Here is a 23,901-nt window from a genome sequence, read left to right on the forward strand (position 1 = left end):
GCTATATAAGTACTATTTTATTATTATTATTATTATTACTTAATGAATATTCATACCTCATCCCATCCCTCTGAGGATCCAGCTAGTTGATAGTGTACTTTCCTGAGTTCATCCAGTTTCTTCCTCTCTTTCTCCAGGTTGTTCTCCAGTTCCAAGACTCTAATCTTACTCTCCATCTCCAGCCTCTTGGTCTGTGTCAAACTCAGATTCGTAAAGTCCATAGATTCTACAATCCAAATGGAAGTCCGGTATGGTAAATTATACACAGCAGACTATACGGTACATGTATATATATATATATATATATACAACAACAGCTTACAGTTTTACACTGAATATGAGGATGTGACTGACAGCTCTCTTTAAAAAAAGTATGTTGAAGAGATGAATCATCATTATGGCCAAACCAATTATCTTGTCAGTCGTGACACACTGCACACTATATAAAAACCTTACTGTACTACTTAGCACCTGGCCTTCACCCTAGGTAGCATATAAAGTCTCTAAGTAGCATCTTAGCAGATTAAGTTTCACCCTTACCAAGCTAGGTAACACTGTACCACACTAGGTATCCTCATCTGACGACCCTATAGCACTCTACCACACTACATAGCACCACAGTGTCACTAATTCACATCCTTTCACATAATGTAGAACTCTACCATACTAAATTTATGACTAAACAAACCTGGTAGCACCTTAGTGTACTAGTAACACCTTATCAGACTGGTTTATAAGTAGTACCATCTTTAGCACAGTTATGTAGCAACTTAGCACACCATGCAGTCACATGATGTAACACACTCAGAGTACCTTACCATACAACACAACAGCTTACAACAATAGTACTAATGTAACAGCTAACACACTCATAGCACCTTACCATAAACACAACAGCTTACTACAATAGTACCATGTAATAGCTTACACACTCATAGTACCTTACCAAACAACAAAACAGCTTTCTACAATAGTAACATGTAACAGGTAACACACTCATAGCACCTTACCATACTAGTAACCACCATACCATACTAGTAACCACCATACTGTACTAGTAACCACCTTAACACACTAAGTAGCATGTTGACATACAATACAAGTTTACACCATAATCACACTTTTTAACACCTGACAATACTAGTTAGATAGTTGTAGTAACATATTGCAAATGACTTGTTTTGTAACAACAAAACAGCAAAGCAAAAACATTCCATTAGTAAACCTAAGGGGAAGGATAAGGGAGAGGAGATATTAAAGAATGTATAAGACCAACCGTCGGATAGTCAATTAATTAATTAATCAATCAATTAATCAATCAATGAATCACTTCAATTAACTATTCGTCACTTCTTTTATTACTGCAAGTTTACATTTGTTAAAGAAACTGACAAAGTCAGATCCAAAATCAAACAAATCACAATCGCACACCATTCGAGTACCAAATCAATCGATAAATCAATTAATCTATCATGACATTATTGATCGATCAGCTTCTTTCTTGATCAATTTGACAACATTTAAAACAATCATCGATTAGCCAATCTACCATTCACACCAACTCAATTAGCTTTTAAATTTCATGCTTGATCAATCAACTATATTAATCAGCCCGGTAGAAATGCATTGTAAATCACAAATCATTGGAGGTTTGGGGTGGAGGTAAGGAGCATCATCACAAACACCACAAACTCATGCACGACAACGATACGGTCCCTACCGTCATCGGAATCCAAATCAATCAACCAATCTGTGATATGGAAATAGAGATATAGTAACGATAAGATGGCTAACAGATTCCCCATAGGACAGATCGTGTTTACAGACAACCGAGACCATCCTTATTGTCTTCCATCGAACAATCAGTTAAAATATTTTAACAAAAGCACTCACTTAAACCTCATCAATTTTTAGCCTAAATATGCCTCAAAGTGCACCACTTAACATCGTCGGTCTAATATTTAATGTTTCTTCTGGGAGTGTATCCCCCAGACCCCCCCCCCATGGAAGTCATCTTTAAGGACCAAACGGGCCACTCCCCTCTCCTTTAACACCCTGCATCCATCCTTGATGTAGCTACTGCTAACCTGGTAAGCACAAATCACCCTATGAAACATCAAGCCATCCAGAATAAGAGCTTTAGGCTTTTAAGTTTTATTCTATTCTCAAACTATAATATCACTTCGGTTTTAATATATGAATTTCTTCTTTATTATTGATTTTCACAATCTGTGCAGGTGTTAAATCATTGTTGATATATTGCCTACTAAATATATTGCTGCTTTCTCTAACCCGTGTAAGGAGAGAAAAACTCACCCTTTTCATCGATCATTTCAGCTCCAGTTTTGGCGGATGCCACCACCTTTGCAGTGGCGGATGCCACCCCCTTAGAGGCGACTTGGAGTTCCTTCAAGTTGGCACTGCCCTTGTCCGATTTGACTCTGGACGCTGCCACCAGCTGGGCGGTACAGGCCGCGATTTCGCTCGAGCAGACGATCAGAGCTTCAAACTTTTCTTTGCCTTGAACGACTTTATCGGAAGCATCTCTGAGAAACGCAAGGGGCAGGAGTAATAATGTTGATGAGGGGGCGTAGAACCATGTAATCAATTAATCATAAAATAAATTAATAAACAAATATACACTTAATTTATTTTTTTCACAAAACCATTCATACATTGGGAGCAATTTAAAAAATTATAAATTTGTACTTGCAGCCCAGCTAATCAGTTTTACATATGTAATCAACCAATGCTAATAATTCCTCTCCCTCCCCCCCTCTCCCCTCCCCCCACCCTCCCCACCTCCACCAATGCAGTCATATGACACAAATTTCAATTCTTGACTATACGGTCAAGCTACTTCACACTTACACCAGGTGTGTGGCTCCAACTCCGACCAGCTTAGCGGCCGATATCAGGCCTTCCGTCCATCTGTGGTGACGTTTGTAGAAGTCTTTCGACGTGGCCGATCCCTGTCGTTGGAAAGATCACGAGATAATGAGAAATGCGGTCAATTTGAATACACTCTATCTCCCTACTTCAATCATTCACTTCTGACAACTATTACAGAGTGATCTTTTTGAAATGCATCAAATACGGGCAAACATCAATGACAGAAATATCGTTGAGTAAATTATCGAGAACAGTAATTGCTGCAGAACCCCATTGCTGCAACAAAATAACTGGAAAAGACCATGAAACTTGCCATGGGTGCCTGTTCAAACTGTAAAGATGTTGTAAGTTTTGTCAAATATCTTACCTTATGATGCAGAAACTGACGCAATTTTGCATGAAATGGCGAAAAAGCTTCGTCAGCAGAAAAGAGAACCGAATGGTATTGTCCGTTACGATTGAAAATTCTCTTGACGAAACGGTACATATCGCAATCGTAGAGAGTGTACGAGTTTCCTTAAAGTGCGGTTATAAATCCAGCTGGAAGAAATAGTTTCCTTTTTCTCTTATAAGTAAACAAGACCCACCTTTCCCGTTGATACAATCTCTCGTTGCAAATTCTTTGAATTTTCGATCAACGCTTTGATGTACTTCATGAGCTCTGTGCAAGAGTCCAGGATCCTTCCGTTGACCTCTAGTTTGACCCCACTGTCTGCTTCCTGCGATTTCCTCAACATATCCTGCAGGAAAAAAAGAGTGACAGAATAAGTGTCAGGATCGACGAAAGAATTCATTTGAATGAAATGCTATAAATGTTGACCTGTATATCTTGACAGCCAAATGATCTACTGACAACAATTAACCTTTATCGCTAAATATTTTACGCTTAAAATGAAATGAGAAACCGGAAGATCGGATTCACCGATCTGACATTCCTCTGATTGAATTATTCAGCTTATTGATGATTACTGACTGACTATGTCAAAGAAGCTCAAAGCACCAAAGTGAGAATTATAGCAAACTAAATATTCTGTGGGTATTAATTAACTATTCTTATCGTTGAACGTATAAACATGTGGGAATGTTCAGCTGTTTTCCTCAATTATGTTGGTCTTCCTTTACATTCACCTCTGCCTCCAACCATACCAACAATCTTCTCCTTGGCCAACCTCTCTCCTCAAGATGCATATCGTCCTTGATCATCCATCAAACTCCCCACCCCACCCCAACCCTCACACACCTTTCATCTCAGTTTACTTATCTACATTGAAAATTACATCGTTCTCCTTTGAAGATGACCTACATAAGCTACAATGCTATCTCTATTCCTACGCTCAAAATCAAACTACCCAAACATAATCATCGCACCACAACATGGAATCAGGCTTTGTTAACTTTACAAGAATGATGCCGATTCTTAAGTGAATGCTGTTTCTTATACAGAGGTCAAAGGTCATGTGAGCTTTACCTCTATCCTCTTCTCTGCTTGTAGAATGGCATCAGTGGTTGACTGCATCTCCTTGTCCACCAGGTCGCCAAGCTCCTCACTGATGTCTCCTTCACCTGAGTGCAGCAGCTGATGAAGAAGGTGAAGATGAAGGAATAATGAGAAAAGTAGTCAAATATCTTCTTCCCGTCTAGTCCCAGGTGGCAAGTCAAGTCAAGACACAAGTCATGTTATTTCATCGCCAAGTCAAGTCACATCACCAGTCTTTCATCAGCGAGTAAAGAGAAGTCACACGTGGCAAAAACTGTTAACCGATTCTGACTCGAGTCAACGTTTTTGTTTTCAAATTTTTATTGTGCTCAAATACAGGATAGACAAAGCATAAAAAGCCACCTTTTCTGCTTTTAAAAACAGGAGGTTGTGTTTCATTATTTGTACAACCAAGGTAAAGTTTCCAATCAGTATCAACTCATTTTGCACTACAGTACTTTATGACATTAAATGTCCTACATTTTGGAAAAGTACCTCAGTAAGCAGGCAGGCAAAAGGAACATTAATTTTGACAAATATTCTCTAGAATCTGTGACTTCACTGTTAGGAGATACAACAATTGAACTGTGACTTCCCTGTTAGGAGATACAACATTTGAACTGTGACATCACTCTAAGGAGATACAACAATTGAACTGTGGCCTCCCTGTTAGGAGATACTACAATTGAACTGTGACTTCGCTGTTAGGAGATACAACAATTGAATTATGACTTCGCTGTTAGGAGATACAACAATTGAACTGTGACATCACTGTAAGGAGAAACAACAATTGAACTGTGACTTCGCTGTTAGGAGATACAACAATTGAACTGTGGCTTCGCTGTTAGGAGATACAACAATAGAACTGTGACTTCCCTGTTAGGAGATACGACAATTGAATTATGACTTCGCTGTTAGGAGATACGACAATTGAACTGTGACTTCGCTGTTAGGAGATACGACAATTGAACTGTGGCTTCGCTGTTAGGAGATACAACAATTGAATTGTGGCTTCGCTGTTAGGAAATACAACAATTGAACTGCAACAGGCATGTCATGGGTAATTTGTTATTATTAGTTCAAGGAAGAATAAATTTACCTCGGCAACACGTGAGATCTCCTTGAGATGCTGGTTCACTTGGTTTCTCTGGTTAACGAATCTGCCGGTGCCTGTCGATTCTTGTAATGTGATCACTAAGTCTATGGCTCTGTGGCAGGCATCGTGGCACGCATTTGATAAACCTACATTATTGGGATGAACAAAAATGATGAGATACGAAAAGATTTCAACTCATACAAATTTCTGGCAAATTTGTACGATACAAACATCAAGCCTACACTAGGCAAAGGCGGGAGGTAGGTTCAATAAACCTACACAAGAAGACGACGAACTTTGATTAGACACAAGAAGATTTTCACGGCATATATTTCCACGGCATATATTTCTGTCGAGTCCCGTAACCTGACCGATAAAGCCAATGGAAAGCACTGTGGACAGGCATTAGATAAGGTGAAGAAGGAAATTTGCACATTAGATAAGGTGACCTGTTAAATTTCCATGTGACATACAACAGTCACAGGAGTAGTTTAAAAAGTATACATAAGGACATTTAAGATACACTTTAAAGTAGCCGTTAAAGCATTTCATAAACCTACATCATGTTACAGCAAAAGAAACAAATCAACCTAGGTGGTGTAGAGAAATAGACGGTCCTTCAACGGTCACGATTGTCCAAAGGACTGGTCTTTCTGAATATTGCATTAATTATAGTACGATGTCCCACACCTAACGATAATATCAAAGCTTAACCCTTGGTACGGAAAGAAACTTTTTTCACTTATTCACAAAGATTACTGAGAAACTAACCACCGGTAATCACACCAGATGTGAGGCAATTTTAATTCAGCTCTCGATGAAAAATATTCATATTACCCGATAATGTTACTTACATGATGACAGTAGAGTCTAAACCCCTCCCAGTCTGTATCACCCCTCCCAATCCCCCGCCCCCCTAGCCCCCACTGGGAGAGGGCATAGAATACCTTGAAATAAGGTTGAAGATCATTTTCAATTCCTATTACAAAATGTTCTTACTCTCTCCTTTGTCTACAGGCGCCATGTTTGAAGTGGCCTTCCCCTTCATAAGATACGATCCTAGGATGTTGGAGAAGGTCCCGATGCTTGCAATGAAGTTACCAACCTCTGTAACAAAAATGGGGAAAAAAGGAAAATATATGAAATCAGTATTGAATAGTGTAAGTGACTTACATATTAAACTGAAAAAATAAAAAAAAATTAAAAATTGTCAAAAATAGTATGAATCATTAGGTGTTTTGATTTTTTGATTTTGTTTATACTACCTCTCCACCACCGCCCCCCCCCCCATTTTTTCATATCTTTGTGGCTGTCAATTTCTTTTGTAACTTTGTATATACATTTGTATATTGTGACTTTTTAATGTACACTATTTAATTATATTTTATTGCCATCATGTGTTTACTCTTTTATTTGATATAACCATGTTAAAATCAAAACCAAATCAAATCAATAATCAGAGAGAAGTCAAAGGGAATCAGTCATAACCAGAAGCAAAAAGCAAGGAATGGTAAAAGACATTATAGAAGATAGGACAAGCTTTGTCACTCAATGATGATAACAGCAACAAGACATATCACCCTATGAATCTCGCTAAGTCCACTTTTATACCGTGAAGTGATATTAAGGGATGCGGGCAGACATATCAGGTGTGGATTCATGGGGGTGTACACCACCCCTTCCCCCTCCCACCATGACAAAAGGTTAAAGTGGTTATTAACCTTACATGTAGACCTAATTATAGCACTAATTTTTGTCTAAACATATCTCAGAATGAACCATTTTACAAATGTTCTTTTCTTTCAGGGGGAGGACTGGCCATCTAAATCCTCTCAATTTTTAAAATTCTGAATCCACAGCCATTTATTTATGTCGATACTTACCCATGTCATTCTGTTCATATCGCCGTATACTTTCCTCAAGGTGTCTCAGAGCATCATCCACTCCTGCTGACCGACTCAGCAGATACTCTGAAATTGAGAGCAAAAGACAGAATATATATAAATATATTTATGTATATCTGTACAAATAGCTATAAACACATACATAGACATACAATAATAATATTTCTAACATATAATGATATACTATATAACCTGACAAGATACATACAAAAAGACAAACCCATCGACTTCAATCTCGAGTACATTATAAGTTTTACGGTATCCTTTTCTGCCAGACATTCTCCAATATGAACTTATTAACTATGGTCCACACATTTTCATTCTCTCTGTAAAATAATCACACAATAGGACACCAGGCTACATCCAAGCATGCGCTATTCTATTTGACAAGCAAATTTTGACTTTCAGCCATGAGTTAATAATAGCAAACCCAACAATATATCCACATATATTTAATTCATACTTCCTTTTAATAGCTGCTGGTGACACCAAAACTATTACTTATCAATATACTACACCCAGAATTGCTTTCACATGCTATGAAAGCTTCTAATGCTATTGTCATATTCCATGTTGCAATTTATCAAAGTGATCCACGGAAAGCAGAGATTGAAACTATTATATTTGATTTATTAAACCAACGGTCTAGGCATGAAATCCTTGGCAGCATCGTTATTTCACCCCAGCATCCATAATTTTGTTTTATTTTTTAATACTGCCCTCTACTACTGACACCATTTACGTTCATTCATACCTGCTGTACATGTTGCGGTGGCATAGGAAGGATCGTCCATGTCCTCCATGGTCCGTCTCAATGAGCTCTGAGCAGAATTAATGGCGTCAACTACGTAAATAAGAAAATTAAAGTACAAAATATAAAGAAATGTTAGGTAAATATGAAGTAAATATTATAAATATCACAACAATGCCACAAAGGTTTTGATAAGTATCAGAGTTTGAGAGCATCATAAACGCATTCATCTCCTCTATGAGAAGTTAGTACTGTCAGACAGGAATCATAAATGAATCTCCATATAAAGTAATTAACACAAACATTTTAACAATGACTTATCTTTATGAATATTTAATTATTTTGACACAAAGACATTATATTTTAAGACTTCTACAAAGTATTCCTTTATATTAAAATACAATTGTACGTAGAGAAAGATGTCTTTAAAAAGGCCTGCCAGAGGAACCTGATCGTCATCCTCTTACCGAGAAGGGCTTTCCTCTGAGAGACGGCCTCGTTCTTGATCGTCTCCTCTTTGGCATTCTTCTCCTCCACGGACTGCTGGAGTCGTTCCACAAATCTCTCCGCGTTCAGGCGGGCCATCTCTTGCTCCTCCGTGGTCTTCTGAACCTTCCCCAGCTGCTTGGTCACGTCTGCATGCTGATAAAAACAGAGACCCAAATCAAGAACAAATCTAGCGCTTGGATATTAAAAGTAAATGGCTTCATTCGCAGCATAATGATGTCCCCGCCATCGAATAATCTTGCAATGAATGAAGGAATGTCATTCGCTTGTCTCTTGCATTATGCAATATTAACCAGGATGTTTCAAATCCTTGAGAATTCTCTGATGCTTTGAAATCTTGATCATTTTGGTCCAATCTTTTTCAAAACACATATCAACAATTATTCTAGACCTAACACATTAATAGCAGATGTAACCAGCCCTAGCCAACTGTGCATACAGGAATGAGCGGTGAAGTCATTACTGTCATACACTACTAAGGCTAAGTATCAGCTAACTACAGAGCTAACTATGTATTTGTACGTGTGTATGTGGGTATTTGTATGTGCATGTATATGTAATTTTTTGCGCGTGTGTAAGCGTGAGTTTTGTATTCACTGAAGGTTTGTTTTTCTGGATATGTATACATATATTTCGGTATAAGAGGAGAAGAAGAAATACTCAATTCAGAATCAATTTTTGTATTATGTTAATAATTCCTTTGTATCATTCAGATGACATACCTATGTTGTTATCAGAACTCTAAATATAATCGATGTACCATATACATGTTTAATAATCGTGAATAAATGAGATGGAAAAAAAAAAACTACAGAGTTTGTCCAAAAAAATAAAATAAATAAAATAATAAAAAAAACTTCCTTGACTTTATAAAATCTGTTGAGAATTGGAAGAATTATGGTAAAAAAATAGCTCCTCAAGACCTTTTCTATGAGTCAACCATGACTGGGTCATATATTATTTCACTAATTTACAATGTATCTTTTGTATATTAACTTAAGCAAGTTAAGTGAGTATCTGAACAAAAGTGTTTTAAGTTGTCACAAAATTGATCTTAAAGCATTCTAGTACAATCACTCACCGTTTTTTTCCATCTTAAATGAAACCTCAGTTTTTCCAACTCAAATAAAATCTCAGTTTTTCCAACTCAAATAAAACCTCATGTGTTGAAACGATGATATATATTTTAAATTTATAATATCACAGCTACATTGATTCCGGTAGTTATGCTTAACCAAACTTCTCAGAAATTAACTATGTACTTTTTATTTATTCACAGACTTTTTTGTTCTAATGAAATTTTTTGGATATATCTGTACTGGTCGATGAAAACAGGTCTTTGACCAATTCGTCGACCACTACGGTGAAAGGAAAGTACCGCATATTACTTCACACATTGATTTAAAGTTTCAAGTTTATTTTCCACTTTCCATATATATAAACAGTAACAGAGTCAATGAGTAATTTACTCAAATTATGATGAAATAACAATAAACAAAGTACAAAATATGCTATAATGGAAGTGGAGGAACCAGAAGTAAGTAGAAACTTTTCGAGTCTGGACCCTTAACAACAGGGATGTAAGTGCAGCCAAAAAAAAAAACCGGAAAACTATTCGGAGACCCGGGTGAATGCCGTCCTAACACATCCTACTCCTAGCTCTGACTACTTACACACTATCGTTATGTTAGGCTAGCTCAGAAGTATTAGCGCTAACACATCTTACCCCTAGTTCTTACTACTTACACACTATCGTTATGTTAGGCTAGCTCAAAGTTACGAATACGTCGCAGCGAACTACGGAATAAAAAACAGTCTCACATTCGAATGCGATCACAAATATCGACTTTCATATGCGTATCCCGTAGATTTCTGCCGCTGACAAATATCACAAGCGTTAATTCCGAAAGTTATGTCGAGCACCAGCAGTTACGAAGATATTAATTAGCAGTCCAATCAACGTGAATTAGGCAAGGTTTTCCAACGACAGAAATGAGCTATGGCGATTTGAAGTTCGCACGTACGCAACGATATTCACATGGCACAATGTTGTACAGTGCAATGCGATGATGCGAAACAGGAATGGTATTTTGATTGATCGATGAGTGAAAGTTGAAGTTAGCTTGCTGCAACGGGCCAGGCATTTTTGCCGCGTTGTGTCTTTGATATTCGAACAATTTTGTGGAACTTTATTGGAATTAAAAAAAAACGGATTTCCGTAAAAATACGGAAGACTTACATCCCTGAAAAAAAAAAACCGGATTTCTGTATAAATACGGAAGACCTACATCCCTGCTTAACAAACAAAAAGAAAATTTTAAAAAATCACATATGTACAGAGAGAGTAAAGAGATAAGGAAAAACAGAGAAAAATATGAAGAGGAAGCGAAGAAAGGTAAAAGCAAATCCATACAAAGAGACAATGTAACAACTCAGCGTGGGTGGTTTGTACTATTATTTAAAAGGTAATGCTTGAGTTTTCATTTAAATGAGTTAAACAGGTGCACACAACTCAGAAGTTACCTTCCTCAGGAGATTGACGTGTTCATCTCTGATACTTTGGTAGACTTCCTTCATCTTCTGAAATTTATCTTCGTTTGATCTTGCCTTGGCTGTCGAAACAAAAACAAGAATAATTCTATCTGTAAATGGTCGGGTCAGCCAGCTACATTTTATAAATATCAATTTTATTACAATATATTATTTCACTTAAAAACTTAATTTATTTGTCAAATTGAACAATTTCACTTTCATAAGTACTATATAGTAGACAAAATTATGCCTGGAGTGAACTGTCAGTTTACAAAGAAATTGCTTTATTTTTTGGGGTACTTTTGTGGTGGTCAGGATAGGTAGTGAGGGAGGCAATGAGGAGAGAAGAAAGTTCTACAATTATTTGTTTAATCTTTTCAAAAACAAAATAACTAGGATACTTAAGGGATGTTGAGTTAAACCTCTCTCCTTTAAACTGCTTCAAGGTAAGCAAAAAATGTTAAGATAGGTGAGTAATGGTAAATATCTGATTAAGGTAAAGTTGCTGATTAAAGGTAAAGTGCCCGATTGAAGGTCAGTGCCCTATTGAAGGTAAGTGCCCGATTAAATGTAAGTGTCTAATTAAAGGTAAGTGACCCATTAAGGTAAGTACCTGATTATAGGTCAGTGCCGGATTTGAGGTCAGTGCCCGACTTAAGGTAAGTACCTGATTAAAGGTAAGTACCCGATTACAGGTAAGTAACCAATCAAAGGTAAGTAGCTGATCAAAGGTAAGCGACCGATCAAAGGTTAGTGCCCAATTAAAAGTCAGTGCCCCATTAAAAGGTCAGTGCCCGATTAAAGGTAAGTACCCAATTAAAGGTAAGTGTCCGATGAAAGGTCAATGCCCGATGAAAGGTCAGTGCCCGATGAAAGGTCAGTACCTGATTGGTACTTCAACACTTGATTAATTGAGGTTTGAGATGAAGCCGCTGGAAACGAAGAGTAAAACAGAAGTCCCTGGTGTCACTACTAATAATCCAGTGCATTTTGGTGTCTACTTACCTTCTAATTCTTGTACTCTTTCCTGACTACTAGCTATGGCTGATCCTGCCATAGCTAACTGCGTTACCTCTGCCCTCAAATCTTCATTTTCCTGTAAGAAAAAATATCAATCGAAAAATGTGAAGGGCGAGGTCGTATCCAGTGAAGTGAAGAATACAGATGGCCCGAGTCCTTACAATCTTGGCTGCCGACACAGAGAGTGACTAAATAATACATAACATTTGACATCATTTAAGCCACACAAACGTGCTCTTCTACCCCAGGAAATGTGCTGAAGTCTCACCTTTATTGGGTCCCTTTTTTGAAGAAATGCCAATCAAAATAAGATCCTCTTTCGGATGTTACGGGGCCTTTATGGGGGAGTGAATTGTGTTCGTTGCTTTCTTATTTCCATTTCTTTAGCAAGAGTCCAATGTGAGAATATATATATAGCATAGATACTACACATGTCACATGACCACTCACCTGACACTGCGTCTCGATCACGGTCTGATGTTCGTTCATCTCCATCTCCATCTCCATCAGCCGTCTCTTCAACATCTCGATGATCCGTTGGTCTTCCATCTTCGTCCTCTCCAGCTCAAACTTCAGACTCTCGATCTCCAGCCGTAACTGCTCGATCAGTCTGTCTCTGAGTGATTGAGAGAGAAAGAATTCACGGTAATACTCTCGTCAGTCACGGATCCAAAATTTTAAAATTGATGGACAACGGACCACAAAAGAAAAAAATTAAAGAAACTTTCCAATGGATTACAAACATTTGACAACTGAATCGCAACAGCCGATCAAATTTATTAAAACTGTGGGATTATTAATTCAAATAGTGAAGTTTGCCTATGGGTCTGAGGGGCACAAAGGCCACTCCCCGTTGAGGTGCTGAAGACCCCAATATCCTCCTGGTTGTTGCGAAGGTTGCTAGTTACCTCTGGGGATGCAAAGAGCACTGTCCAAGGGCCTGGAGCCACCTATTGGATCACTGAGCTTGTACTAATTTTATGCACCAGTCCTGCCCCCTGTTAAATATTTGGCCTTATTTTGATAGATTCTAATCTTTAGTTTAAGTAACACTTTCTTTTGTCAAAGCTAACAGAAAGTTAGCTTTAACGAGTGTTTGATGTTAACTAAAGCCGAAGGTTACATATGAGATACTGGGAAAGGATTTGGACTGGCAGGGTGGAATATTTTGTAGGCCGTTATGAGGTGGTACTATCTCGCATACTGGAATAACCCTTGAAGCAATAACCACTACCAAACATAACATTTGCTACAAATTTTGTATCTGATGTTTGAAGATCAGGAAAATCCCTTGTTTCAGTAACCATTAGGGGAAGCATTCGATTGGCAGGGTGGAATATTTTATAGGCCGTTATGAGGTGGTACAATCTCTGATACTGGTATATCCATTGAATCTGTAACCAGTACCAAATGAAACAATATCTGTGAAGTTTGTCTTGATGTCTCTCAAAGCAATAACTACTATCAAACAGAACATTTTGCTACAAATTTTGTATCTGATGTTTACGGACCAGGAAAATCCCTTAATTCAGTAACCATTTACCAAACAGGAAAATTCCCTTTGAAGTTTGTCTCTAATAATGATTGCAGACTGGGATATGCCTTGATTCAGTATACACTACCAATTGACTATTCTCCAAGAATTTTTTGTCTTTGATATTTTTTTCAAACTGGAACATCCCTCAATTCAGTAACCATTACCAAAACTAAACAATCTCTACGAATTTTGCCTCTGAATAATATTTCTCATACCTGGTACATCCCACGATTCAGTAACCCCTACCAAATAGAATATTCTCTAAGAATTTGTCACTTTTAATGGAATATCAAAATAAAATAGAACTGTTAGCAAACTGCTTATCCACTAGAGAGCCTGTGTTAGAGAATGTGTAAAAGTAAGTTGGCCTGACGTTTTGATTCTAGCAGGATCTTCTTCAGAGGCTAAAAAATGGAATATCGTTTGGAATATCGTTTGAACAAGTAACCACCACCAAACAGAGAGACATATCCATCAACATTTTTCTCCTGAAAGAAGAGGCCACTAACCATCAGAACACAAATTATATCTCACCTCTCATCTGGAACATGTCTGACCGGTAAAGGAGGTGGAGTGGCAGGTGACCTCTGGACTTGACCGTTCGACTTGGGCGACGTCAAATCTACCAGAAGATTAGGGCTCCCGAAGATGTCGTTTTCCCGTTGTGCTTGGACCGGCTGAGGTGCGGCGGGGGGGTAGATGATGGGTTCCTCGAAAAGGGACGGTTCCCTGGAAGCCTGTCGGGAGAGAGATTTTCATATTCACAGAGCGGTCGCAGAAACCGAGCGAGGTTTTGAAGCTGTTACAGACTTATACTGTAAAGTAACATTATTCGCTTTACGAGGATCAAAAATGAAAATAAGAGGAGGGAAATAAACTTGGAGATGATTACTCAATGAAATCCAGGAAAAGTAACTTTAAAATATTTCACACAAAACAATAGTGGAATGTCGCCACCACTGCTTAACCAAATCAGATGAGGATTGAAGATGTTGAGTGCTACCTGTGGACTGTCTCTGCCACTGTCGCCCTCTAGTAGATCCAGCATTACTGCTTGTGTAATGTAAGTAGCTTCACTGTTGGCTTTAACGAAGAAATTAGGTGGACTCTGTGAATAGAATAGATTAAAAAATTCCTTACATATGTGATGCAACTCTTGTCTTTTTGCATTGAAAACCATCCAAAGCTAAGCTATTATGAATGTGGCTGTGGGTCATGTAAGACCTCCAGCCTCCTCCTCATTCCCCTCCCTCATCATAACCCCCCTCACCCCCCCCCCCCCCCGCCCGTCCCAACAAGACAGCACTTCTACCTGCAGTTGAGGTAAAATTCAAAGAAACATTGCATAGCATTTCTCCTTTAAGGTAAACTTTTACAGAAATATTTGATGTGAATTAACCTTACCCTTTGGAAGAGTTAGTACATGCAATGTTTGAAGTCTAACCATGTTTCACACTATATAACGCTCGCTACTGATACTGGCCTGAACTATATCTCGGTCTATAACTGAGGTAATTTTAACTTTGGATCGAAAGCAGCGATCGCTTTCTGAGGTAACTTTTGACAGAGATCTTCCTTGACTGAATCAAGTCTTTACCTTTGGAAGAGATGGTACTTGAATGTAATGCTTGAAATATATCAGAGTGCTGGTCTTGGTGTAGAAAGCTTTCAAGGCTTCAAACTGCTTTAGGAACCGCTGTCTGTGACCGGAGAGTGTATCTTGTGGTAGACCTGCCATGACAAAAATAAGTGACCTTTAACCCAACTGTTCACATCAGACAATCTCAAAACACATTATTTACAGTATGAGAAAAGATGTAGGAGTAAATATTCGACAAAGGAAAATTCCCATTCATAGCAAAAGAATGCATTTTCTTTGAATAATGTCCTTCACAAAAAAATATTTCCTATGGATGTTAGTGACAGAAGATGTGAATACTTGTGTGACCTTGGTAATCCACCATCATCCCACTTGTAATGGCTTCCACCAATACACTTTTACAAGTTTCAACGTAATCGATCCTCTTACGATAATACAAAATAGATGTATTAAGCAATTATCCTTTAACAGAAGTCATGAATGTTGAAATGGTCATGTGAATTAGACAGATTAGACAAATTAAACATCATAAAAATCTGTCATAACCCAATCATAAATATTTATTAATATTCAACGTTTCATTGAAGGTATTTCTTTTATCTTGTAACATGTAAAGAAAAAAATTCCTCCCAATCCCGAGTTCTCCAACTAGAAATGATCATGATGAATTTAATTACACATCACTTGGCATTCAGTCCAATGACAAGATTATAATTCGGCCGGTAATTAAATAAAGGGCATTGTTATACTCGCAGAATTAAACAATGACACATAATGAAAGAGAAAATGAAACAGACGCGATCAGCAAATCTCGAGAGAAATTTAGAGGAATTTAGAGATGGATCTGAAAGCAAAACTAAGAGAGTTTGTATTAAGAGGAACTGATAAGTGAATATGTAGTTGGATACAATGCACTATTTGCTGCACAATAAATCCTATCCTACCATGAGATGTAATGCTTGGGAGAACAAAGATCTGCTTACAGATAAATTGTTTAGCTATCTTAGCGACATTTTTTAGATGATAAATTGTAACGCAAAATGTGACCGGTATGTGATAGTTTGTTGTGCCTGCCAAAGCCAAACATAATAGTGTCTGATCTGAAATGGTTGAAGAATGAAATTATGACATGGCCTTAACCAAATTTAAGAAAAAAAAAAAAAAACTATGTCATAAGAATGGATTGCGGAGAAGAGAGAAGCAAAATATCAATCCTAGCCGAGTCCAGAGGTACATCATTTTACCCCAATTACATGAGGTTTCAGAGGGTCTATCACATTCAAACACACACAATTAATTTGCAGAACATGCATCAAATTGTACATGAATTTGATGCACGGATGAAGGAGACAGATACAGCCTCATGGTAAACTGCTAAAAAAAAAGATTTAAAACTGAATCATTCAGGAAGCAGCTTTCATGTTTCCATGTTAGTGTATAATAATATAATAAGTGCATGAAAAATATTCACAGTCCTTGAAAGAAACAATTTCAGAAACCATTACGTCTTTGGACATTTTGGAAATGTTGGCTTCCTAGAAACATGTTAATACTTTCAATAGTCTTGGGAAGACTCTATGACTTCATAAATGCCAAACAGCATAAAGTTGCTCCAGTCTACAAAAAAAATCGATTCCCTAAGGCAACTTGGTACTTTTGAAAATGTTGGTTATCTAGAAACATGAGGACTGTATGAGATATTAAACTGAGTAGCAAACAGCACATGTTTGATGGTAGTGTTTTTAAGAACAGCAAAGTTACATTACAGTGATAAGTTGATAATTTGACAAGAGTAATATATGAATCATATATGACAATCGATATAATGCTTCTTCTTCCTTTGTCTTTATAGTTTTGCCTTTTTCTAGAGTGCCATCAATGCTTTCATAACTGAACAATGATGACTGAATGAATGAATTTGATGGTGATCTGTATTCACTGGTGGTCTCACCTGGAGATAACTCTGGTCTCCTTTGAGCGATAACTGAATCTGGCAAGAAGCGAAACATGACAGGCTTTACTTACCTTGGGTCGCTTTCACACTTGTAAGCAAGCGGCATTGACACAGAGAACAATTAATGTGACGCAAGGAAAAACACAGACCGAAACGGAAATAATGTTAACGGCTTTAACTTAATACAACAGACTTGCAATTCCTAGGAAGTGTGCATTTTCTATTTTCTTATCATGCGATATGTGATATGTCTCATGCGTGTATCTTATCTTCGGCTTCGAAAGATACATGAAACGATATGTGGACGTGCAACTACTCTTTCAAACATTGTTAAGGTTAAAAGAAGACATTTTTGGCATTTTTCAGAAGCGAAAAAAAATGTTATGCTATTTTTTTGGAAGCAACTTTACAAACAAACATTGAATGTTACAAATTCTGCACAGTACTGCACCCAACCACTTTGTATTCTTTTACCTATATTGCTATATTATTTTCCATTCCAATTCACTCCTTTTCATGCTTTATTCAAGTCTTTTTTTATAACACTACGGATTCAATACCACAATGGAACTATAACTCCAGTAAAATGCAGAGTTGGAATAAGAAAACCCAGCCGACTAATTAAAGTTGATTGAAATCTACTCCATCACCCTCCCCCTACCATCCCCCTTCACATTCCGTCGCCCCATTTCTTTGACCCAACTTTTTCAAACCTCTAAAGCAAAACAAAATGCTGTGATGAAAAACTAACAAATGCTGACTTTTTGCTATAATTTTGTTTTTGTCAGAAAGTATCAAGTTTATTGAAAGACATTTCACTGTATTATTAAGAGAACTGCATTAACTCACCTGGTCAGCTTGCCTTTTTCGAATAAGCAAGAAAAAACTTGAACATTTTTCGAGATCTTCCCTTTGCTTAATCAGCAATGTGAATAACTTTTACAGTAGATACATCAAGGAAATTGTGAAGCTTTTCCAGAGCCAATGATGATTATTCCGTATTTTGATTCTTAAATGTCCACTGTTTTTTCTGGGGTTTTTTTGTTTTTCGTTTTTTGTAGATTATGTATGTTTTGCCACCAGATTTCTTTCAAGTTTGGATCAGAACTTGGTGGGGATAAGTCAACCCATTTGATGGTACCATCCAAACTTGAACAAGTCCTTTAAGTTTGTATGTCATTTACAGTACACCCCCCACCCCCCTTTTCCCCCAACCGCTAAAATCATCATCACAAGATTTGTCTTAGCAAAATTCTGATCACTTCTGAGCATTGCAACATTCATGACTCATCAATTTACATTTGCAACAACAAATCAAAGATACAAACAGTTTCCAAACTTTTACAATTTGATTCATGAATATTAACAGCATAATTTGCATTTTTTATAATATACTACGTTTTACAAATACAAAGAAACAAAGAGATAGCAACTGGACTAACACTTGACATGAAGTGTAGGCATATTAGCCTACTGTACAAGCCGTTCACAATTTTTGCCATGCACAAATGGTTATTAAACTAGGACGAGTATATCCAGTTAATGTTAGTCTTTAAATACTAGTCTTAAAATATATATTCTGCACTTTTTCAATATTCAGTTTTTTTTTAAATTCTCTTTCTTTCTTCAAGCACTTAAGACTTTACACTTGCCAAAATAGCAAAGAGTTGCAGGATGTTAGTGGTCAGTAATTAATGCATTAATTAAGAGATTAATTAAGGTAGGAACACATACGAGAAGCGAAATTGCCATATTTGTCACTTATGACTGTTTATGTCAAGTGTTCTCTATATTTAAGAATAATTATAGTAATATAGTGATGCAGTAAAATTAAAACTAAAATTTTTGCCTGCAATTCCAACAGCCGAGCAATTTTATTGATTCATGTTAATAACGACAGATCAAATTTTAGCAACCCAGCGATCACCTTTAAATTGATAGGATAGCGATGCTTTTTGTTGAATAGAATTGTGAAAAGAGGAAGATCATTTTTGGGGTTCCAAGTTTGAAGATACCTTGGTTTCAAGTAAAGTTGTAGAGTGTCCAAGGTCAGTAGCACCAACAGAAAGTAAAAACTGTTTATGTTCGATTTGCTTCAACAGTTCCTTTCCACAGTGAAACTAGAACAGTTTTTTTTATTGCTCTTTTTTTCATTATTTTATTGAAACAAGACAAGTATAACTTCCATACTTCAGCATCACCAGTGCCAATCTCCAAGCTATAACTTAATGGTAATGGTTGGACAGGGTATTTTTGTTTTTCTTTCGTTTTTTCATTCAGGAGGCAAGCAACAATGGAATTGGTTAAGCTGATGGTTTAGTTCGTGCTGGATATACTGCATTTTCATTTAATATTTCAAAGTTCTATACATCACTCTTCGCATTTACTTGGAAATACTTTTTTTGACTTACATGCATGAAGCTTATAGAGTAACCGCACGCTGAAGTCGTACAGCTGTCCCGAATCGACGACCACTGGAATAAGAGGGGCCAGACGACACTGACCCGAAGCTGTAGTAGAAATGTTCTTCGAGAGGTCGAAGGAGCCAAAGACTGTGAAATTAAAGAAATTAAAAATATGAAAAAAACAGGAGATATTGACAACATTCTGGCAAATGTACTGTACGGAAAAAAATTACCGGAAATTTCTATTTTAATAGTGACCATAACTGAATACCTTTTTTAGCAGATAACTCTCCATACAAAACAAAGAATTTGTACTCCTTGGAAATTTATCAAGAAGCGAAAGCTATGACCTCCATACATACTTCTACTTAACTGTGTCCATGTGATGAAACATCGAGTACTGAAGCAGATTCTCAAATGACTTGCTCGCTAACTTCCATTTAATGAATAATCCAAAATGTGAAAAAAGGGTGACTTAGTGTGATCAATTACAAATTTACATTGAGGTGATACTTGGAAGGGTTAAGAGAACTTGATAAATAAAATATTTCAATAAAGCCACTCCAAATGGGGAAATAATATCAAACTGTTAAACTAACAGGCAGAAAATAATGTGTGTTTTTGTACTTACTGGCCTCTTCGAGATTGATAAGAGCATCAAGATAATCAAAAATTTCCACTGACATTTGAAACCTGTGAAACAAAAAAAACAAGAACTTTATAATTTAAATCTGCTGCATTTTGTGTGTTCAAATTTCTCATAATATATGTATATATGTATATATATATATATATATATATATATAGAACCTTACAATTAATTGATATTTTATGGAAAAACAAATTCATAAACCCCAAAATTGCTACCAAAAGGAAAAAAAAACTGTAAATGCTGCATTATTCCTTGGAATTCCAATCCGATAAAGACTAAAGCCGGGCATGATGACCTCCAAATTGCAATAACCTATGCACTAATCAAAATACTTCCAATGAAGTAGGTTATGATGCATACTGTACCATCTCCCACACTGTTCTGTGAACCTGTTGACCGATATTTCGTACATCCACCATGCTAGTTTACACATGACCCTGGATCAGAGATCAGCTTGCATAGCTCGATAGCTTGTTCTGTTGCCCTGTGTTTATATATTTATTATTGTTGTAAATGTCACATCACCCCTCTTAAACTTACAAATTGTTAATGTCATTTTCAGCTATCTTCTCCAGTGCTGTCTCTGGGTCAGTGAGTTGCAGGTTCCCTGGGATTGTAGGATACTGCAGAAACAAATGACATTGGAAGAATAGAGGTTATTGCCAAAACTGAGTCAGCAAAACTAACAAACAATGGAGATTATTAAAAGAATAATTAATAAAAAACATTCTTCAATAGTTGTATTTATACTATCGTACCATTATGTACGACAGAGTGCTTTGGTTGTGGAAGCTTTGGATGTGGCTGACTTTTGGTTTCCGTTAATTTCACTTTTTAACAAAACAAACAAACTTTTTACCCTAAATTAACAACAAATATATATGTACATATATATATATATATATATATATATATGTGTGTGTGTATATATATATATATATATTTTTATATATATATATATATATATATGTACATATATATATATATATATATTTATATATATATTTATATATATATATATAAATATATATATATATATTATTTATATATATCTATATATATATTTTTCTAAATTCGGCGATAGTGCGAAATTGAACAATAGTAGAGTGGATATTTGACGCTAAGGCGAAAAAGTTGTTTATATACACACATGTATATAACACCAACCTTACCCCACAAGCACCCCTTCACAACATTTCAAACTCATCACAATTAATATGCAATGATAACATAAATCAAGACCGTCAAGTACCTACTTCCACACTAACATCCTTCCACTCTTTCCTTAAATATAAAGAGAGCTCTCTTTCGATCTTGTTCAGAGTAATACCTTTCATCACGTTCAGTGTTTAACACAAACTCAAAACTTAATAACTTCCTGACAAATATTTCAGGAAGGAAGGAAATGAATATTTGATGCAAATAACAGCATGAAAAATTAGTTAACAAAATTCAAATGAATCATCTTTTAGTAAACTAGCAATTAACCTCTGTAAAAAAAAAGAGGAAAAAATAAGGGAAAAATAGGAAAAAAGGTGTTTTTGGTATTGACTTTTGGTACAATCTGGTGGAAGAAAATCTACACCATTAAAGGAGAGAGACAACATATGAAAAAAGACATAAAAAATAAAGCATCGCAGAGTCCACCAAAATCACAGCTGTAATAAACAACCCATGTGGTTTAGCAAATGAATTAAATAAATGCTATGTACATTAAATCTGTGGGACAAAAGATTTCCGTTCTAGAATCTAGGGGATATTCCAGTGGCAGACAATGTCCCAACTTACCTTGATGAGAAAAATATCTCTACACTGTTTAGACCCCCCCCCCTCCCCCCATCTGAGCATCTTGCTCCCCAAATGGTCGATTGAATGTTACCTATTTCGACTGGGCGGGAGGGGGTGCTTTAACCCCTTCATTCTGTCAGGGAATTGATCGGCAATAGATGGTCCCTGATGTCATCACAGTAAAAGATGCTGTTCAAAAAACTTTACTTTCCTCTTATCAACACAGAAATGTCCAACTTAGATTGATGGGTAACATCCATGTTGGTATGAATTTATTGAAACAAATATCAACCACCCACTAGGATTGCAGGCTTATCGACACTGTAGTATACGAGGGAAACTGAACACAGATCACCCAAGAGAATATACATCAGCAATGTCCTATTTTTAGACTTAGGAGGTTGACTTTCCTGTTTCTCGCTTTGATTAGAATCAAATAGCACACTTGTACGGTACGAGTACAGGGAAGAATTTTTCTTGTCACATAGAATTGTGTTGTTAGTGGGAAGGCAGCCTTATCACTATGGCTATGGTGACGTTGCTCTCCGCGTACTGCGTACACCTACGTATGCGCACAGACTTTATATAAACTTTACCTTCTGATGGAATTCCAGTTTTGTGAGCAGTAGTTGACAATATATTGAGTTGAGCTTTCCATAGCCTTCCTGTAAATGGGTCTGAAAAGAGAAAGATTTTACAATCCAAGTTATAAAACTAAGACATAAAGCCCAAACAACAAGTTCAAACCAGATGTTTAAAAGTGGGGGAACTTTTTTAATTCACGGTAATTTGTCTAAATAGCATTTTTGAAGATTGAAAATATTTGTATCAATATGATAACTGTTGGAATTTGATAAGTTTAACACATTTATCATAAACACTATTCATTTATTCCAGTTAAGTGCAAATAAACTGACATTTAAGCCTTCCTTTATAAATGTCATTTTTTTCCACTAATTCCAACATTTCTAATTTGGGCATCCAGCCTCTGATTTTATCAATCAAAAGCAGAAATTTTGGCCAGTGGCAAAAGAGAAAGACTGCAAACATCTCACTCGGATGGAGAACTAAACCAGTTATTCCTTTAAGAAGCAAATCAAAAACCCTTCCAAGATTCTTGAGGCACTCTGGTTGTTCTTACATACATATCCAAGCATCAGCAAACACCAGTCATAAGAACTCTTTTTACATCTATGTAAGACGAGGTATAGGCAGTTACTTCTGAGTTGTTTTTTATCTTCCCTTCACATTTTGAATCTAACTAGAGGATGTGACTCCATAGGAGATGCTTATGATCTACGTTTTACGATTACGAGGTATTGGCTTGATATTAAAGATCTTAACTTCACCACCACTCCCCACCCCCTCCCCTCATCCCAGAACCATTCTCAATACATACAACTTCAAAAGCAAACTGTGGCACATAAAGTCACTACAGCTAAAACTATAAATATTATTAAGAAATTTATATTATTATAAACAGTATTAAGAAGAGAAGGTTAATCATGCAGCATGACACTTAAAACTCACCCACATCTTTCCAAGATCAGAGATGAATCTCAGGTGTTTCTGAGCTTCTGGAAGTACCTTTGAGTGAAAACAAAGTATAGATTAGAATTTTGTTAGTCTCTATAGAATTCAATATTATTGGGAAAATATTAAAGGGAAAATACCTGAAATGTAGATAGTTAAGAGCACTAATTATTAATGGATCACAATTTGTTTCTTTGCTTTGCTTTCTTGTAGGGATACTACAAACACTACATTTTGTAAAATCCTTTACTTT

The 23,901-nt window shown here is 36.5% G+C and overlaps 1 protein-coding gene across 4 annotated transcripts in view; it reads right to left on the reverse strand.

The window, feature by feature from the left end:
* LOC139980469 (huntingtin-interacting protein 1-like) overlaps positions 1 to 23,901 on the reverse strand; it is a 51,008-nt gene that overhangs the window by 10,887 nt on the left and 16,220 nt on the right. For 3 of the 4 annotated variants that reach the window (XR_011797564.1, XM_071992089.1, XM_071992091.1), the window contains exons 4-25: positions 23,646 to 23,702; positions 22,712 to 22,792; positions 20,868 to 20,950; positions 20,307 to 20,368; positions 19,682 to 19,822; positions 17,268 to 17,306; positions 15,314 to 15,447; positions 14,720 to 14,824; positions 14,251 to 14,453; positions 12,630 to 12,795; positions 12,165 to 12,255; positions 11,151 to 11,239; positions 8,588 to 8,762; positions 8,124 to 8,213; positions 7,349 to 7,435; positions 6,465 to 6,572; positions 5,469 to 5,611; positions 4,361 to 4,468; positions 3,480 to 3,632; positions 2,872 to 2,972; positions 2,317 to 2,546; positions 57 to 226 (exon numbers count right to left, since the gene is read on the reverse strand). Coding sequence is in view for 3 of the 4 variants with exons in the window: in XM_071992089.1 (XP_071848190.1) it covers positions 57 to 226; positions 2,317 to 2,546; positions 2,872 to 2,972; positions 3,480 to 3,632; positions 4,361 to 4,468; positions 5,469 to 5,611; positions 6,465 to 6,572; positions 7,349 to 7,435; positions 8,124 to 8,213; positions 8,588 to 8,762; positions 11,151 to 11,239; positions 12,165 to 12,255; positions 12,630 to 12,795; positions 14,251 to 14,453; positions 14,720 to 14,824; positions 15,314 to 15,447; positions 17,268 to 17,306; positions 19,682 to 19,822; positions 20,307 to 20,368; positions 20,868 to 20,950; positions 22,712 to 22,792; positions 23,646 to 23,702 (2,616 nt within the window). In the remaining variant the exon portion in view is untranslated. The remainder of the gene's footprint in view (positions 1 to 56; positions 227 to 2,316; positions 2,547 to 2,871; positions 2,973 to 3,479; positions 3,633 to 4,360; positions 4,469 to 5,468; positions 5,612 to 6,464; positions 6,573 to 7,348; positions 7,436 to 8,123; positions 8,214 to 8,587; positions 8,763 to 11,150; positions 11,240 to 12,164; positions 12,256 to 12,629; positions 12,796 to 14,250; positions 14,454 to 14,719; positions 14,825 to 15,313; positions 15,448 to 17,267; positions 17,307 to 19,681; positions 19,823 to 20,306; positions 20,369 to 20,867; positions 20,951 to 22,711; positions 22,793 to 23,645; positions 23,703 to 23,901) is intronic. The other variant, XM_071992090.1, reaches the window with a different exon arrangement.

The sequence above is a fragment of the Apostichopus japonicus genome, chromosome 15, assembly GCF_037975245.1.
Source record: "Apostichopus japonicus isolate 1M-3 chromosome 15, ASM3797524v1, whole genome shotgun sequence".
NCBI classification, from domain to species: Eukaryota; Metazoa; Echinodermata; class Holothuroidea; order Aspidochirotida; family Stichopodidae; genus Apostichopus; species Apostichopus japonicus.